Genomic DNA, 19997 nt, shown 5'->3' with positions numbered 1-19997 from the left:
AAGGTTGTGCGTGTTGTGGCTTCACAAATGCTTTGCTGCATACCTCGGTTGTAACAAGTGGTTATTTCAGTCAAAGTTGCTCTTCTATCAGCTTGAATCAGTCGGCCCATTCTCCTCTGACCTCTAGCATCAACAAGGCATTTTCGCCCACAGGACTGCCGCATACTGGATGTTTTTCCCTTTTCACACCATTCTTTGTAAACCCTAGAAATGGTTGTGCGTGAAAATCCCAGTAACTGAGCAGATTGTGAAATACTCAGACTGGCCCGTCTGGCACCAACAACCATTCCACGCTCAAAATTGCTTAAATCACCTTTCTTTCCCATTCTGACATTCAGTTGGGAGTTCAGGAGATTGTCTTGACCAGGACCACACCCCTAAATGCATTGAAGCAACTGCCATGTGATTGGTTGATTAGATAATTGCATTAATGAGAAATTGAACAGGTGTTCCTAATAATCCTTTAGGTGAGTGTATATTTACTTATCTCAAAATGTCCTGCACCACTGGCAGCCATGTTGGATTTAGGTCAGGCTGACTAATTAATCACAATTTTTTTTAAACAAATCATGTGACCAGCATACTCAAGACAGACCAGGCTGTGATAAATGATAAAAGGATTTGATGAAAAAAAAAAAAAAAAAAAAATCATTCTTACGCCCCAAAAAAGACGACAAAAACTATGTTACAACCAGATCACATTGCCAGTTTTAGGGTTAAATTGCTTCATTAACGTAAATTACGTCACACAGATAGATGATTTTAGAAGTTGGGAGTTTACACCGAGGCCTCGTTTACACTGTGAGTGAAATGGGACCCAATTCCGATTTTTTTGCTTATATGTGACACAGATCGGATGTGTTCTATGACAGTGTAAACAGGAAAAAAACGCATGCATTCAGATATTTCGAGATCGGTTTCAGGCCTCATTCATATGTGGAAATAAATCAGATATAAATCGGATATGTGCCAATGCGACTGTCATGTAAACAGGCAGATTGGATTTTCTGAGGCATTAGGCAACATCTCCGCGGTTTAATGACGAGAATAAAGCGACGCGAGAGACGCGCTTCTGCAAAGGGACGGATGGCCCAACAAAACGTTGTGTCGTCGTAGGAGAGGAATGTGGACAAACGTTGACACAACATATCAAAGGTTGGCTTGCCTCATAATCATGGTGATGTTTGGTGAACTTCGCATATATCGCAGAGCTAGCATCAATCATATTTTGCGTTCGTCCATCTGTGCAAGATAATTTAACCCTTTAAGCATGCGCAATGTTTCAGATAGTATGGCAAGTGTAAACACATGAATCGGATATGGGTCACAATTGAAAGAACGTGTAAACGGACGGTTAAAAAAAATAAAATAAAAAAAATAAAAATAAAATAGGATATAGGCAACAAATCAGAATTGGGCATCAAGACCTGCAACCCTGGTAGGCAGACATTTTTATTCTAACCCTTTAACCTGATTTCGCTTCTCTGTTTGTGATCAGATAATTTTAAGCCGCTAAACTCAAGGAAAGTTTTCAGTCAAATGATCCAGTAAGTGTATTCATTCAAACAATCAGTCCAAAACAGTGCTAATGTATCGAAAACGTCTAGGTTCCTAATGTAACCAACTTTACGTCAGAACGACTGATGAATTGGGATCTCGCCTGAGAGAAAAGCAAAAAACAAAACAAGCCAGTGGACATTGGCGAGTGAGATTTGCATCGCGAACCACACTGAAATGGAAGCATGCTGAACTCATCAGTTTTGCATTGAGGAGCCGAGGTGGTGTCCTGGCATTTCAGCGGTGGTACAGCAATTTTGGCGATGGGACGTAACATTTCCATTCCCTCCTTCAGGGAATGGGGGTTACATTAGTACCCTAAACCTTCCCTATCAGTCAGTCACATTCAACATTACGGCAAAACGACTGACGAATTGGGATCCCTGCCAAAACGCTGGAATTACTGCCCCTTCCAGCGCCCCGCGTTAGCTGCCTAATCCACCCGCACCTGCAGGGGCAGATAAAGGACAGAGCTTTAACGCAGAGAGAGAGTCGATCACTGCTGTTCCCTCTTATCAACACAGTGATTGACTATTTGGATAACACTGGGAAAACGTACCTATTCCAAAAAGAAAGGGACGCTACTGAGACCACATCCTGCTCATAGGGTGGTAACATGTGGAGTTACACATATGGACTGACCATTAAGGCAGTGCTACATATGGAAGGTCTCTCTGGTAGATCTAGCCTAGCTAGGGTGAAGTCAATACCGAGCGGAGACAGCAGGGTGGGCTCTGCCAAGGGAAAAACATGTGCTCGCCAACAGGGAAGCCGTACCGTGGAAATATACACATGTGGGATCACCCGTAGGGGAATTACGACACATGGGCACCTAGTCTAGCACAAGGGCTGACATTCTGGGCATACACACAAGTGCTAGACCTAGCGTTGGATGCATCAACAGCGTCTGACTGCCCAAGATGCTGGAGGAACTCATGCAGGGTTCACTAGTTGGGGAACTCACCTGTGGAGCAGATAAGCGCTCGTATCCCGTCCTAGGAGGGGAGAGGCGCAGAAAGCAAGGCACCGAGCGGGTCACCCCTACATACTAGCTACTTATAGCCAGTACATGGGACAACACATGCGCTACACAGAGATTGTAAAAACCTCGCAAATGTGTTGGGTGTCGCCTAGCCCGCAGCTCTACAAATGTCTGTCAGCAAGGCGCCGTGTGGCAACACCCCGAGTTGAGTGAGCCCTCACTCCAAGGGAGCTCGCCTGGTCGTGAGCCTTATACAACAAGACTATGGCATTCACTATCTAGTGGGCCAACCTCTGCTTGGAGACAGCCTTTGTGAGACGACGGCTGCAGTGTTGTCCATCCAGACAAGCACATGCTTTCCCTGTAGCAGTGATCTGAAGCAGCGCAGAGCAAGCCGTACTGCTAGCAACTCGAGGCAATTGATGTGCCACTGCAGTCAAGGTCCTATCCAGGAGCCCAAGTCAGCATGCCTGTTGCACATGGCACCCCAGCCGGTGGTAGAGGCATCTGTTGAGACAACAACATGCACAGGGGAACTCCTGCCCATATAAAAGCAAGGTCTGACCAGGGGCAGAAGGTTTGGCGACAGTCCGGTGTGATCGCCACCCGGTGTGTGCCGCGTTGCCATGTCCATCTCGAGACTCTGCTCTGTAACCAGTGCTGAAACGGTCTCACATGAAGCAACTCGAGCGGCGTGATTGCGGCTGCAGATGCCATATGCCCCAGGAGCCTCTGAAACTATTTCAGTGGAACCACCATCCTGCCCTTGAATTGATGATATACGAACTGCATATAACAAAATAAATAAATAAATAAAAAAGAATAAATATAAAAAAAATTGAGAGTATATATATATAAAATCATAATAATAACATAATATATTATGTTATTATTATGATTATGATTATGTATATATATATATATATATATATATATATATACTCTCGATGCACTAATCACACATTGTATTTATGCAAAGACACATTTCAGTACATTGTTCTCACACAAATTCAGGATAATGTTGTGATTTGTTATGTATTTAGTCATTCTGAATGGATCCGTGTACTCCTGTTCGGTATCGCAACTTGACTTGTCTAAAATGTAAACAAACTCTTTGCTGTTGCAATGTACACATACTATACACTGTGAATTCTGAAAAGTTTTTTCTGCAATTTTTTTTTTTCCCCATAGGTGCTTCGGTGTGTATACATTTATGAATTAAATCTCCTTATATCATTTGGTTATTTGGTGTCCTTTTGGAGTCTCAAAGTGTCCTTTTTTGGAAAAACTAAATTTAACTTGAAAAAGCTTAAAAAATTTAAATCTGTTGACAGCCCTAATATTTCTCTTTTTTAGCACAATATGGCAAACCCAACCTAAACTGTATTTTTGCCCTACAAAAGTCAGATGGTAGCCAGGGTGTAGCTGCAACAAACAAACAAAAAACAAAAACAAAATAAAACGGGAAAACCAAATTGTTGGTGAATGAAATAAATTCAGATGTTCTGAATGTGTGAGCTCTTGTGGGGTTGTAGTGGGGTAGTGTGAAGGTGAAGGTGGGAGTGAGGTGAGCAGTACCACTTCAGTGAGGGTCGGGTCCTTTTCTAAGAACTGAACCACACAGTAAGCCAGCTGAAAGACAAAAAGGTCAACAGTGATTGTGAATAGATACTAAATAAGGGATAGTTTGTGCAAGCAATCAACCAGACAATGATTTATGTTTCAGCATACTTATGAATAGAAAATTAAATGGGATGAATTCTAGTTGCCCAAAATCAGTCTGCATATTTTGGGCAGTGGAAGTTGACAGATTTAACAGAAAATAATGCAGAGTATGATGGGCACAGATTCAGATTTTTTAAACTTTAGACCAGAGGCCTGTTGCATGAAGCTGGTTTCAGTTGATACCCAGGTAAGTTTGAAATTAGTTTGAGCTAACTCTGTTTTTTCGGGCTCAAGAATGTAAAGTGGTTTTTAGAGGTGTTCATCGCCATGGTAACTTATGCTACACAGGTAACCTGCTCCGGAGCAGCTTTTATTCTAGGTTGACAAACAAAAATATGCAATTTGGTGCAAATGCTGATATTTATATGGCCAAAAAGTGAGATGAAATGATGGTAGCTTGTATGTAATTTAATGAGACTTTTTATAACAGTAGAGTAGACTGCTTATAAAATGCACAAGAATACAAGTTGTCACTATATCTCACAATAATATGTCTTAGTAAGATGATATTTAAAGGTGCAGTAAGCGATTTCCGAGAAACACTGTTGACATTTGAAATCAACCCAAACAAACACAACCTCCCTTCATTGCTCCGCCCCCAAAATGCACAAGCACGAAATGCAAGAGTGGATGTGTCTTATAGCTGAAGCGAAGCAAACTAATGCTTCATGAAAAATAAAGCAGAGATGATACATACGTGTACACAAGAGTAAATACAAGCAAGAGTTGGTTGTTAGTCGCCAGCAGCACATCAGCGCCAGACAAACAATGACACTCAAAACTGTCCTGTTACTAGAGCTAACATTACAACAACAGCATATCTTGGTTCTGTGATACATTACTCCCGTATGGAGCAGAAACAACGCAACCAGTCTTCCTACTTGGGTCTTTTTCCAGTGATATTCCTCTGACCTTTTCTCAGTAGTAATGACTCTCTTTCTACAGTCTTTCTTCAAATCTCCCTCTTGCTCGCTCTATCTTCCTCTATCATGAGTGGACACGCCCCCTACCGCTGATTAGTGTGTAGTAGTCCTCAGTCCGATACACTTTCAACAGCGTTTCTCAGAAATTAAAATCTCTTTTAATGCTTAGTTTTATGATAAAAGCTCTAGATAATTTAAAGGCCTTAGATATTTGCTTTAGGGTTATAGGGTTAAGCACCAACTCTGTGTACCTGTGCGTGAAACAGTGCTAGTCCTTTGGCAGTGTGCAGGGGAATGAGGATCTTCATGAGGAACTGCTTGTGTTCAGCTTTCAGCGGCAGAGCGAAGCCATTGATGATACTGCGATTACAAAGACAGTGACACAACTGATGACATGGAGGCCCGAAATTAGATGACTGAAGCCAGTCAACACCAACATGCTTCTGCCACAGGGTTCAGGCTGATCCTGGAGCAAAACAATCTTCTACCCAGCATGCATTCTGACTGCACTTACGCCATTAGATGAACTATGTGAACAGAAAATTAATAAATATGCATTAGCAAAGAAAAGAAAATGAAACAAAACTCACCTTCCCAGAATCTCGAGGAATTCAGCAACTCCATTAAAGTGCTCAGTTTCATAGAGGTATCTGGGAAAATTATTGGGGCATCCATGAACAATTTACATTTCAAATAAAATTTAGAATTAATTTCTTTACTAAATGCACAATCCAAAATTCTTATTCTTACATTAAAGCTTCACAGACATTAATGTTGTTTTAAAATGGGATTTATTCCTATGTAGGGCTGGGTATCGAGTTCGATACGTTTTAGGCACAGACCGAATTGCCTCGATACCATAGAGTATAAAAAATAATAATAATTGTCATTCTGTACCAAATTTTGATACCCGAGGGGTTAATGGTCAACGTCAGTGACAGAACAGGCATTTTTGCTAATGATGTCAAGGAGCCTATTGAAGTGGAGGAGAGAGCGTGTTGGACCGAGACATACGCGCTGGTCTCCAAAAGGCACCTACCTGGACACAATCCATCAGCATTGCTCTGTGGGGTGGTGAGAAGTTCAAGCAGATCCAGAGGTTCAGTCATCAGGGGTCCAGCTCATTGATTTATCTCCCTGTGAGAGATATGTTGTCACGTTCAGCCCTCTTATGGACACTAAAGATGACCCGCAGGCGATTATTATCTGAGATGTTCTCACAGGACAGAAGAAAAGAGGCTTTCACCGTGAAAGCTCTGCCCACTGGTCAATTTTCAAGTGGAGTCCAGATGGGAAGTTCTTTGCCCGAATGAGGCAGGACACACTGAGCTTCTATGAGACTCCTTCGATGGGTCTTTTGGACAAGAAGAGTTTGAAGATAAACGGAATTAAGCTGGTGATAACATCATTGCATTCTGGGTTCCTGAGGATAAGGACATCCCAGCAAGGGTGACACTCATGCAGCTTCCATCAAGGAACAAGATCAAAGTCCGCAATCTGTTTAATGTTGTGGATTGTAAACTTCACTGGCAGAAAAATAAGCATGCAGCATGTATGATGTGCCCAAATCAAGTGCTGGCTGTGGCGACTGGCGAGGCATCAAGGAAAAAACACAAGTTTACGTCGGCTTGATGGCAACAGCGAGTGATCACCGCGATGCAATGAATTGCGCAGACAAGCACTGCGTGCGTCGCACATACTGTGTAGTAAAGGGAACCACGCGTCTGGGCCATTCAATGACGCAGAACATCCAGGATTCATATTTAAATGGTCCCTTTGCGGTTTAATATTCTCACTTTGACATTTAATTTGAGAGAAACTATCACCACATCACAGAAGGACTAGACGGCAACCAGTCAAATATAAAAGTTTGGTTTAACTTAAAGAAACTGCGATAGAAATATATTACTCTTGTACAGTATAATGTTCATCTTAATGTAATACAACTACTACTACAACTACTACTACAACTACAACTACTACTACAACTACTACTACAACTACTACTACTACAACTACTACTACAACTACTACTACAACTACTACTACTACAACTACTACTACAACTAATAATATAAATATTATTAAAACAAATTTTAACAGTAAACCTCTGTTGTGTAGCACTTGTTTGCCAAAAAAATTAAAGAGCTTGTTTAATTTTAATTTTAATAAAAGATAAATTAATGTTTTATGGCTTCATTTGATTACCAGAAAAAATTGAATAATTAAATACATATACAAATAAAAAAAAATATATAAAAACATTTCATAGGGCCCCATTATTGTATACAAATTAATAAATTAAGTTGTTTTTATGAATTCAATTAATTAAAGGGGTGGTAAAACACCTTTTTTCGAAGGCTTGATTGTGTTTGTGGGGTGCACTGTAACATGTGTTCATGCTTCGTTTTAAAAAATTTGCATTATTTTTCACATATTTAACCATTATTCTACACTGCTCTGTTCCTCCTTGTAAAAACGGTCGGATGATTTCTGGGTTCTATGAACAAACTGGTTTGTGGAGCCAAACAGCGTTGTCCTTCGTTTACTTCCTTGCTACAACGTACAATTAACAATACGAACTATTACAGGAAAACACATCAACGAAAAAAAGAATCATACTTACAGGTTGTGGCTCGTAAACAACAGCTTCTGTTTTTAAAGTTGGAACTGCTCGATCTTTCAGGACTAGCCGTTTTGCGAATCCTTCATCGGAGGAGGGGTTTATGTAAATATTGGGCTTAGTGATGTCAGCAAGCCCGCAGGAATGTCGTGTAGTCCCCACCGGCCGTTTTCTGTAGTTCTTAGAAATTGATTTCTTTAAAAGCAAATATCTCCCTTTGCTTTAAACTTTGAACGTTGTAACTTTGCAGATGTTGTTTATGCTCAAACAGCAACATTACACACTAACTAAAGTTAGAAAAGTGAAATTGTGTTTTACCACCCCTTTAAATATGTTTTTGATTAAACCATTAAAATGGAATGTAGACTAAATTAAACGGAAAGCACAGAACTGGGTAAAAATAAAATGGAATAAAAAAACAAAACAAAAAACATTAAGAATGTAATTTTTTGTTAAACTTAATAAATTGCTGTTAAATTGAACACGTTTCATGAGCTTGTAATTGCTAATGTGTAATTTCATAATTACAAATGCTTTTTGATTAAAGGAGTCATAACCTAGTATTACATTGGATACCTACTGCTGTATTATAGTCTTTCAGGCCCTTCTAAAAAAGAAAAGTGGAAAAAAAAATAAACACAGACCTTTTACCCTTATTTCTGAAGGCATTATTGTCTCGCGAGATCAATGCGATGTTTTGGCTGTCGTGGACGCTCTATATGGCTCTGCACGCCAGTTGAAAGTGTTGCTGGGACAGCGTCATTAAAAATGAATTTCATCCACTGGTCCCTGATAGTTTCGTCCGATTTTGGGAGATAAAACACATTTACATGTTTTTTATGGCAATCAACCACAGAGCAAGTCCGGTGTGCACTCGGTTTCTCCATCTTTCTCGACTGAACTGAATATGAGGGGGAGAGGGGAAGGCTTCCTGCTGCGGTGTCCATATATGGTATATCCTACTACCTCATGACGTCAAGAGGGAGCTGAAATCAAAATCTCGTATTTGAGTGCGCGTGCACGCGCGCTGGTTTATTTACCCTGAGGTAAACAAACGCTTCACTTTTAAACATCGGCTTCCCGGCCAGTGTATAATCGTTAGTCGATCATAACATACATTGATTCTCGTGGAAAAGTGAAAATTGCAGGTTATGACTCCTTTAATACAATTTAATTTAACCATCCAGCAAAATTTAAACGGGGGAAAAAACGGAATCCAGAAGAATTTTAAAGAATTTGCTCACATTAAACTAGGCATCTTGTAAAGTGTGCTTATCCTTAAGGTTAGCTGCATTAACAGTTTAGCTTTCTTGTTTTTTTTCCCCTCTTCACATTAATGTTACAGCCTCTGCTATAACATTGTCGGTTCATAAAATTGGTATCGGAAAAAGTATTGTTCAGGAACCGGTATCGAAGTCATGGTATCGGTATCAGTATCAGTATCAATATCGACAAAAATGTTACGATACCCAGCCCTATTCCTATGATGGAAAGCAGAATTTTCAGCATCATTACTCCAGTCTTTAATATCACATGATCCTTTAGAAATCATTCTAAAATGTTGATTTGCTGCTCAAGAAACATTTATTGTTATTATTATCAATATTAAAAACAGTTGTGCTGCTTCATATTGTTGTGGAAACCAGATATTAAATTATTTAGGATTCAAAAGAACAGAATTTGTTTGAACCAGAAATCTTTTGTAACATTCTAAACCTCTTTACTGTTACTTTTGATCAATTTAATGTGTCCATGATGGTGTGTTCTTACCTCAGAAAAAGGTTGTTGATCTGTTTCCGAATAAAGGCACGCAAACCCAGAAACTTCCCGTAGATGCGATGCAGAATCGTTTTTAGAAACTCTCTCTCACGAGGATCTTCACTGTCAAACAGTTCTAAGAGCTGGAAAAAAAAATGCAAGGAGTTAATTTTTCATAACAAAACCATCCATCTGCCATTTTCTTGTGTCTTGCTCTAAGGTGCCAATTTTCTGCAGTTTGTTTGTGCTAATATCTTTGATAAATTGTTACACAATTGAATAGGATGACATTTTATTTGTAGTCAAGATACTTGGATTATCTGGGTTTATAAAGCATGAAGAAAGCTACATAATGGCCTCATTAACATTTCTTATAATAGTACAAGGCAGCATTAATGGTCAGTGTATATTGCACTAACTTTTTTATTTAATATTGAAAGAAGAAAAATGATAGTTACTGGAAAATGAGTTTTCTTTTTGTACGGGTTGTGTCAAGCCATTTGTTATTCTAGTTGTTTGATGAGAAAGCGATAAAACCGTTGTGAACATCACTTTAGAATCCATACAACTGTAGCAGCAGATTACTATTGATGCATCACAATTCACATACTATCCATCCTAAATAGGATTCAAAATTAGAATTAGTGTGTCCTACATTGTAGTATGTTAAAATTAGTATTCCAAAGATACCCGGATGGTCTACTATTTCCGGTTAGAATCAAAAGTGCAGATCCGTGCACACTCTAATGGCTAATATTGCCCACAACCCATTGCGCATTAGATGAGGATTCAATTAGAACTACAAACATGAATAAAAAGTGTGTTAAATAAATCTACAAACATGGCGGATGTGCAAGAGCAACGGTTAAGTAGAGAGGTTTAGATAAAAGGGTTTGAGTGAGTAACAATCAGTATCTAACCTGACGAAAACATTTTTATTCAATGTTATTCACATTATATTTCATCTGCAAAAGCATTGCAAACTTTTATAAAGATATGTCTGGTCATTAACTTTTAAATGCATCATTGTGCAAACACATGAGGAGAGTTCCCACTTCGAGGAACTCTGCGTCGAAGACGACACACTATGGGGAACGCCTCTGCATGATAGCGTCTGAAGCACGTGTGAAACTAGACCAATCCTGATTGGTGCTACGTCATGACATAGTGTGACACAGAAGCTTACAAAGGCACACTGGAACGCAACAGCTTAAGCTTCTGTTCTTGAGCAAGTGCTCTGAAAAAGAGCGGAGCATGCACAGGCAGCTCTCGTGTACACTGTGAGCATTTGGGATATGGAAGCCCACTCTGTGGCTTCTTCCACCCTGAGCGAGAACTGGATGTTGGGATTGTCTAGCTCCGAGGAGGGAGATGTTCTCGGCATCGAAGCGGGGGATTTTAGGATTCGCCACCTCTTTCCCCCGTATACGAGGAGCTACTGGAGGTTGTGACTCATGCTTTGGCCAAGCCTAATATCGACTGGCCATCAGAAAATCAGGAACTGTATAAGGAAAGCAAACTAAATGAGCGCTTCCAGATCAGTCGAGCGCAGCCTTCACATCGGGGGCCTTGCTTTCTTTCCCGATCTCCCCAATGAAATCTCCAGATCATGGGAAAGACCTCTCTCCTCATGCCTAACGAGCCCTACTGTACATAATTCTTCATCCATCCTGGGCTCGAAGGAGAACAGCTATGGGATGATATCTCTCTCTCACTCGACATTGCGTCATCCCTCAAGGCCCCGTAACTTCCCACCAAACCCTGCTGTACAACTTCTAATTTGGTATGCAAGGCTTACATGGCAGCGGGTAGGGCTGGTGTGTGCCGGCACACTATGGCAATCATGCAGGTGTACCAAGCAGACCTGCTCAGAGAACTAGACGAGGGCGAAGAGGTCGGTCCGACTAGGCCTGCGTGATTAATCGCAATGAAACCACAAGCGATTTGGCAAAGGCTGCGATTATTTTATGCAAAGCTTGTCAGTGCAGTGCGGCTGATCGGTAGTTAATACTGCTCTATCTGAACACCAGAGGGAGCTCTCACGGAGACACGCCAAATATGCTCCGCCGCAGAAGTACAATAACACACATCGTTCCAGGAAATCCCTATCAGGCATCATACTATCGCTGTAGCTGAATAAACAGAAGATTGAAACGCTTTGATTGATTAAACATGACTTATAAACACACGACTGCCTTTTTCTGTGTAAGAAGCCACATCATCTCACAGAAAGATGCTCAACTGTCGTTATGAAGTGAGTTTGGAGTAAAAGCATGTTATTAAATGTTGTCTTTTGTTGGACAAGAGGTTCACAAATGCTTCTCATGTTTGGAAAGATGTTTGACGCATGTTGCTTTCTCAAATGCACGTTATAAGTGACTCAAACTCACAGTGCTTTCAAGATGGAGCAGCGATTTCAAAATCGTGGTAAGCCAACTCGATTTAAGTGCGATTACATGTAAATTGCGATTAATCGTGCAGCCCTAGTCCCGACAATATTAAAGAACTGCGTCGGGCCACCGACTTGTCCCTCCGCGCCACTAAGAAGGACGACTACACCATTGGCCGCTCCATGTCAGCGTTAGTAGTGGCAGAGAGGCATTCATGGTTGAACCAAAGAGAGAGATAGAGCGTTCCTTCTTGATGCCAGTTTGGGTCTCGTGGGAGCGCTGGCACCACACCGAGCCGGTGGAGTTGATCTGGAGGAAGTTTGGCTGGGCGGAGGTGGATCTGTTTGCTTTGCTAAAGACCACCCATTGCCCACTATGGTTCTCCCTCATGCATCCACCCCCACTGGTATATGCATCCAGCCATGGCGGCGCCTGTAAGCATTTCCTACAAATCGCTCTCATCCCGGGAGTTCTAGAGAGGGTCAGGCGGGATGGGATCAGTCTACTACAGGTAGCCCCATTCTGGCCTAGTCTGGTTCTCAGGTTTCATAGTGCTCCTTGAAGGTCAGCCTTGGGAGACTCCGTTTAGGAGGGACCTTCTCTTGCAGGCCGGGGGCACGATCTATCATCCTCGGCCAGAACTGTGAGGAGGAACATCCCCCTGAGGAGGACCAGCTCTTAGGTGTTGGTCTCTCAACTGAGACCATTGTTGAGACCAGCCTAAACTCTAGAGCTCCCTCCACGAGAAAACTGTATGCCTTAAAGTGGAATGTGTTCACTTTATGGTGCAGCTGAAAGGGGTGTTTCATTCCCACCCACATGTAGAGATCGAATATTCAAGCCGTTTATCCATTTTCTACCTCTGAAAGTAAGAACGAGTAAGAATCAAGAATCAAAGTTGAATTATTATTCTTTTTTTGTCAATTTCAAAAATGTCTGCTTTCAATATATATATAAAAAAAAAAACTAATGATCGCAATGCAACGTACACAAACCAATAATGTTATTATTATCTTGTTTTTTTTATTTGTAATTTTCAAAATTAAAAAGTAAAAAAAAAATATTAAAAAAAATGAAAAACAAATAGTCTTCAGTGCCATTCAAAGCAGTTTGTACCCATTTGAAACTCTTAATGGACCGTTTCATAGAATGGTTTTGATCTGGCAGCATCAACTGTTATGTCACGTTAGACTGTCTGCACAGGAATGCGTTATGTAATGCTACCTTTAGCCCCAAGTCAATGAATCCCTGTCATGAGAGATGTATTTGACAACAGCCTTTATGTAACATGACATTATTAGTAAATGAGTCTAACCTCAATCACATTCATGAGGACATTAATGATGTCTCAAACATTAGTAACTATAAAAAAAAAATCAAGATTCAAACAGGAGAAAAAAAAAAGTTAATCTTCCACATGCAGGACTTATTTCAATAGATCACTATATAAGATGGAATAAAAGACCAGCTGACCATAACTTTATCACCCACTAGTGTTAAACTAAAGCAACTTCGAATGCAAATTTTCCTCAAGAATTTTTTCAACATCGTTGAATTTCCGGTTCACAAATACACCACAATGAGTAGAAAATGCAGTTTCATTTTGACTTTTTATCTTTAAGCTTAAATGTGTAATTCCTGCACAACAGCATCTCCAAATGGAAAAATAATGCATCAAGGCATCAGCAAACGCTATCCACCACATCCCTGCAAGAATGACTCTTTTTGTCTTGTGTCTGCTGTCTGTTTAACCCCCTGTCATTATGTTCTTCATCCCAGCCTGGACTGCAGTGCTGCCTCTTTCCTTCCTGTGGCGTAAACAGGGCGCTATTTAAAGCAGCCCAGGAAACGCTCACATCATGGAAACTCGGCTTTACCACCTTCCACACTGACTCTACATTCCAGAGCATTCAGTGCACTCAGGGGGAATGACCGGGTCGATATGGACAGCTGATGACCCAGCGGTTTACGCAGGGACAGGGACTGACTGAGGCAGTTCTCCCAAGCATATCATTTCATATTTCTAAATATTTTCTACTTCATTTGTAAAAGTCAGAGTGAGAAAATAAATATATTATGTGGTCTTCTAGGAAAAAAAGCATTTTCTCAAATTTTTTTTTTTTTTTCCTAAAAATACTCAAAACAGGATACATTTACTTTAGGATCACAACTGATAAAACCGATATGACTCGTTTTAAGAGAATATGTTGAATGATGCTGCGTTTCTTTTATTCCCATTGGAGCCAGAGAAACACCAAGTTGCGTTTTCACATCCTGATTGCGAGGTCACACACAGCAAAAACTTCGCATAAAAATCAGTCTACAGTCTACTTTCATAGACTACCTAGGAAGTCGCGGATAGCCTCGTTTCGTTACAAATCACATTGGCAATGAAAAAAGTGATTAATACATAAACATTCTTATATATAGCCCTTTTAAGAGAAAGAAAAAGCAATATTTCATGCAAATATTGCTTCAGGTAAATTTATCCTGTTTTAAGAAATTTTAAATAGCTTTACTGCTCCTTTAAAAAAAAAGAAAAAAAAAAAGGCAAAAGCCTAGAATTTTTTATTTATTTATTTGTGCATTATATTTGTAATTCATGAATTAATATAAAGCACATATACCTGTAGCACAAACTTCTGGTCAATGTAACGTTTGGCAGTACTTGGCTGGAAGTCTGGATTTTCTAGGAATCGAAGGAAAAACTCGTACACCAACTGAAAAAAAAGATGAAAAAATTAATGAACAAACAAAAGACACAATTTAATGCTTCCAGTATGCAGAAAGAGATATTAGAACATATTAGGGCTGGGCGATGAAACGGTAATGATAATTATCACAATATAATGTTTATGTGCCAAAGGTGGAACGAAACATTGCCACTCATTTGAACTAGGGATGCAATATATGTACACTGGCCACCATATCGGTATCGGACAATATATATAATGTATTATATCATTTAATAACAGTATTTTTTGTTATTAAGCTACAGCATTTGTATTTATACTAAATGTATTTAGGCTGCTGTACATTGAATGTACATCTATACATTGAATGGTTATACGTTATTCAAATACCATAGAAACCATACATTTACATTTTACAATGATAATGAGATGCTGTATGCGTGGTTTTACCTGTGGTTATCACAATCTAAATGTACGCTACTATGGATGACCAATGGTTAATTTTAATAGAGTCCTAACTAAAACAGTCAGAATATGTCAATTTTATCCTATTTAGGTTGCTACAATTTTAATAGATGTTACTGTTTTAGTTAATGAACATAAATCATCCCAACTCAAGCTTCTGCTACTGTCACCCAACTCAAGCTACTGTCAAATGTGCATTCCTAAGAGACAAAACATGTAATATTATTAATATTGCAGCCTGCGCTGCAAGCTGTGATGAAGATGTATGTCATCAAAGTCAGACAACACAAACCCGTTCCATGATTTGAAACAATATTACCTGTTAGAACATGCAGAAACTAAGAAATGTAATTTTTCTATTAAGATACTTATTTTTAAGTAAAAAAAAAGACAAAGTGTGAAGAATTCAAAAGTGCTTTGAATGTTCTACCTCAGATTTGTGAAATGTTCACCTGTTTGGCAAGTGTTTGTCATGTTCTGACAATAAAGAGTAGTTTAAAACCACAATTGACTGTCTGGTTTCTACAACTTTCATTCAGGGGCAAAAAATCTGCCTTTAAACGTGAAAGAAAAAAGATTTGACATTTTTCGATATCGACTGATTTGAAATATGGTATCATGATTTGTTTGGCTATATCACCCAGCCCTAGAACATATAGCTTAAAAACAAACATTCAAACAAACAAAATGTAAGCAATGTAAATTAACTAGTGTATGCATTTACATCAACAATTATATTATTTATAACCTTAACAAAAGGCTGGTCTTATAAGTCAAAGTTGACTCGTTTAATTTATTTACATGCATGCAAGTATAATAATTCATAAATATTTACATTATTAATATGCAAAGAATAAGCTACATCTAACCTGCATGTGAGGCCAGGAGGCTTCTAGAGTGGGTTCATCTTCTTCTGGGTCAAAGTCTGGGTTTTCACTGGGTGGAAGTGTTCGGAAAATATTTGTGCTAACCTGTGGACAGAAACAATTTGGACTTTGCTTTGACTATAGATCACCAAGGAAAAGATGATTATTTTTGCTAAAAACAAATACATTCATTTTAAAGATTGGTGGACATCACATGAATGCTGACCATGTTGGTGATCTCAGGGTAGACAGGCTCCACCAGAACGCCTCTGTTAGTGGACACATAATCCACGAGTTCAGTGAGAGTGGCCCGTTTGGTCTCTTTACACTTTAAGTCAGTCACCGTGTCGTAGAAGTCGAAGATTACGCAGCACTGCTGTAGTTTCTGCATGAACAGCGCATGCTGCTCTGTGGAAGATGCATCTGAAACAATGAAGAAATCATTTATTCATTCTACTGTACGGTCTAATTCAATAATCAACATTTTTATACACAAATGAGAATGAGATCTATGGATTTGACCAATTAAAATTAAAAAGGAACACACAAAAACAGAAAAAAACAAACAAAAAACACACACACAAAAAAAAAAAAGCAAAGCAAGACACAAAACACAAAAACAAAACAAAAAGCAAAGCAACACGCAAAACAAAAAGCAAAGCAAAGCAAAACAACAACAACAACAACAACAAAAAGCAAAGCAAAACAAATCAAAGTAAAACAATAAAAACATCAAAGAGATGTTATACTTTTAAGGCCATTTCACACCGGCAACAGACACTTGGTCGGGTTGTGTCGGATCAGTGCGTTACCCCTGTCAGAGCTTGTTTTTGCCGACTGAACATGCAGAATCTGAATAAGAATGTCTGAGAAGTGACGTGCTGTAGTCTGGTGACGGTCTGAGTCTGTCGGTGCGGTGTGAATGGGCCTTTACAGAACATGATACTAAATGATCAAAACATATCTGGACACATCCTTCAGATTTTGCCCTTTAATTTCAATGAAGACAAGCCTGAATAAAAATATGTTCTTACTGGAACATGGTAACATGACATATTTAAATATTTATTACAACTAGGCCAAAAAAAGAGAAAAACATTCATCACATTCTTATTAAAACATGGTTGATGTTGCTATAGAAAAAGCACATGCATGCATTGTCTTTGGTATCTTGTTGTCCAATTATATTTGAGTGTAGTGTGTGCATGCACTGAGCTCTCTGAATGCTTGAGTGGACTAGAATGTTGTAATCTACACCGTGTGTCTAATTCCAGTAATCTGGATGAACTGGAGTAAGAATGGAGGCCATTCTACAGCTGGGCAGCTCAGAAACAAAATGTTATTGCACTAGTTTAGTTTCAGTTTAGTTTATACACAGCTGCAATAAAAAATATTCAACCCCCCAGAGACAGTAATACTTTACCAAATGTAAGTTTTGCTAAAATACAGTAAAAAAAAAATAAAAAAAAAATAAAAAAATAAAACATCTAACAACCAGTTTAGTGGCAAAGTGATAATGTCAATATATAATATACTGCATGTAATGTATTCAGCTATATATATATATATATATATATATATATATATATATATATATATATATATATATATATATATATATATATATATATATATATATATATATATATATATATATATAAAAATCATGAATTGGGCATTATTATTATTTTTTGCGCATCGAGGGATTAATTCGATAAATGTCCGTCACACTTTATATGCATGTCATTTTAATTCCTGCTTTAACATAGTAAGCATAAGCAATCAGTTGTTTTTAGTTTTAAGCTTTAGGCTTTTTTCTGCTAATAAATGTACAGCATAGCCAACATAGATATTCACTATATATGTTTTCATAGGCTTTATATTACACATTGCTCGGAGAACAGCATTGGGCAGGATAGGGAATAAAATTATTTAAAATAATTGATCTTTTTTTATTAAGATTTTCGTAATTGTAAAAAAAAAAATAATAAAAAATAAATAAATAAAAAAACGTATTTTTTATGTATCATAATTTTTGGATTTTGCATCCGATTAATCAAAACCGTAATAGACAGATTATTCGATTATCAAAATAACCGTTAGTTGCAGCCCTACATCGTTTTTAATGTGCATTTCTAGAATTTATGAGCAACTTGCCATTTCCATTCAGCGTTTTTTTATGCGATAACCTAAAATTTGCATAAAAATAGGTGTATGGAAACATCATGTCACTGCTTGCTTCTTGTAGAGAAACACAATAAATCAAACACAGAGAAACATTCCCACATGCATCCATTGTGTGCAGCAAAGAAAAAAGAAATCGCCTCATCCATCCTACCAGAGTCAACTAAAATGACTAAAGGTTACATGAATAATTTTATCATGACTTTCCATATGGCTCCAGAACTCTAAGAATATAGTGTGTGAGTCACATGGACTATATTTATTATGCCTTTATGGTCCGTGGTCCACATTCACTCCTCATTTCATATGTTGCTCTATCCTATCGCCTGCAACCCTTGGGCCACCAGTCCCAAGAAGTACTTCGAAGGATCTTATCTTACATAATTCACTATAATACCAGTGACCTCAGCTGGGTGAGTGACACATGAAGAGGCCACTCATAAAACTGCAGCATTTACTAAGGGTTAGAGCTTACCATCATCCATCAAAACCATTTCACCACATGCAAAGCCTAGTAAATCATTTATAATATACAGTATCTTTCTTGAAATGTAAGTGTCACAGGTCATGGTCCGTTTTCACATGGACTATGGAATCTTGACTGTCATATAGAGGGTAATATAGTAAATATGACCCATGTCTACTACAAACACTGTGTACACCAATAATAAATCAACAGGGCTCTATAAATACCAGAAGGACATTTAGTTGACATGAACTTTGACCGTGAACAAACAGCATAAATAATTTGTGGCACTATTATCAGAATATTAGGCTCAATATGCTTCACTAAAAATCATTTCGCATTGTAAAAAATAAAAATGATTAATACAGGACACAGGAGGTTCACAAAATATCACTACAAAAGTACTAAGGTATCATAGTTTTTTTGGACATGTACACTACTGTTCAAAAGTTTTTTTTTTTTTTAAAGATATTAATACTTTTATTCAGCAAGAATGCATTAGATTGATCAAAAGTGACAGTAAAGATCTGAAATCTTTGTCTGAAATTTTCGCACATTAAAAAAATAAATACGACCTCACGTTGTGTCAATCACGTTTACACACTGCCTCCGAAACAAAAAAAAAGACATTTGGATCGGTTTCGATTTTCTGCGTTTTTTGCATCCGTAGCAAGCATTTTGACAATTCAGAGCCACCGAATGACGAATATGAAAAAACGCATACGAAAATTTCAGTGTGCAAGGACCTTAAAACTTTTACATTGTTACAAATTTTAAATTGTAAAAATATTTCACAATATTACTACATCAAACTTTTGTACAGTCGTGTACCATCACTAAACCTTGTAAACCATGGTACTGAGTCTGACGCAGTAGTTTTTTCTAAGTAAATCCAATGAGGATAAAATGTATTACACTAAATAATCCCTTTCTTAATGTCACCTAAAAAAGATTTTCTTTCAGTTACTCGCGGCTCTTTTTATACTGTATTTTACTGCCACAGTGGATCTGCTGCAGGCTCCTGTAAACTTCAGCTCGTGATGTTATTTTTGAGAGAACAGCAGTGTAAGCCACTCGCTCTCGGAGCTGGGGGGGGGGGGGGTTCAAACACAACACAACCCCACTGCTGCTCTATTAATACACCTTATGCAACCGATCTGAATGCCAGTGGCTCTGTCTTTCCCAGACCACTTCTGCTTATAGTCACTGCATTCACCACAAGCCACCATATCAAATCAAGCCAACACCAGAAACGCTTTCATTGATTGCCTTACTTTTATTAGCCCTCACGCACACATGCGAGAACACGCACAGGATGAGTCATTGAATTTGTTGAGGTTCCCATCAACACCCCAGGCGTGTGGT

General features: G+C 38.6%; 1 protein-coding gene across 2 annotated transcripts in view; it reads right to left on the bottom strand.

The window, feature by feature from the left end:
• The window catches only part of ppp2r5a (protein phosphatase 2, regulatory subunit B', alpha isoform), a 30904-nt gene that overhangs the window by 6843 nt on the left and 4064 nt on the right, over positions 1 to 19997 (bottom strand). For both annotated transcript variants that reach the window (XM_084433108.1, XM_084433109.1), the window contains 7 exons: positions 16209 to 16405; positions 15986 to 16087; positions 14586 to 14678; positions 9581 to 9711; positions 5778 to 5837; positions 5439 to 5547; positions 4118 to 4171 (listed from right to left, as the gene is read on the bottom strand). In XM_084433108.1, the coding sequence (XP_084289234.1) occupies positions 4118 to 4171; positions 5439 to 5547; positions 5778 to 5837; positions 9581 to 9711; positions 14586 to 14678; positions 15986 to 16087; positions 16209 to 16405 (746 nt within the window). The remainder of the gene's footprint in view (positions 1 to 4117; positions 4172 to 5438; positions 5548 to 5777; positions 5838 to 9580; positions 9712 to 14585; positions 14679 to 15985; positions 16088 to 16208; positions 16406 to 19997) is intronic.

This window comes from Rutilus rutilus (assembly GCF_951802725.1).
Source record: "Rutilus rutilus genome assembly, chromosome: 15".
NCBI lineage: Eukaryota > Metazoa > Chordata > Actinopteri > Cypriniformes > Leuciscidae > Rutilus > Rutilus rutilus.
This window is presented reverse-complemented; position numbering and strand designations above follow the sequence as displayed.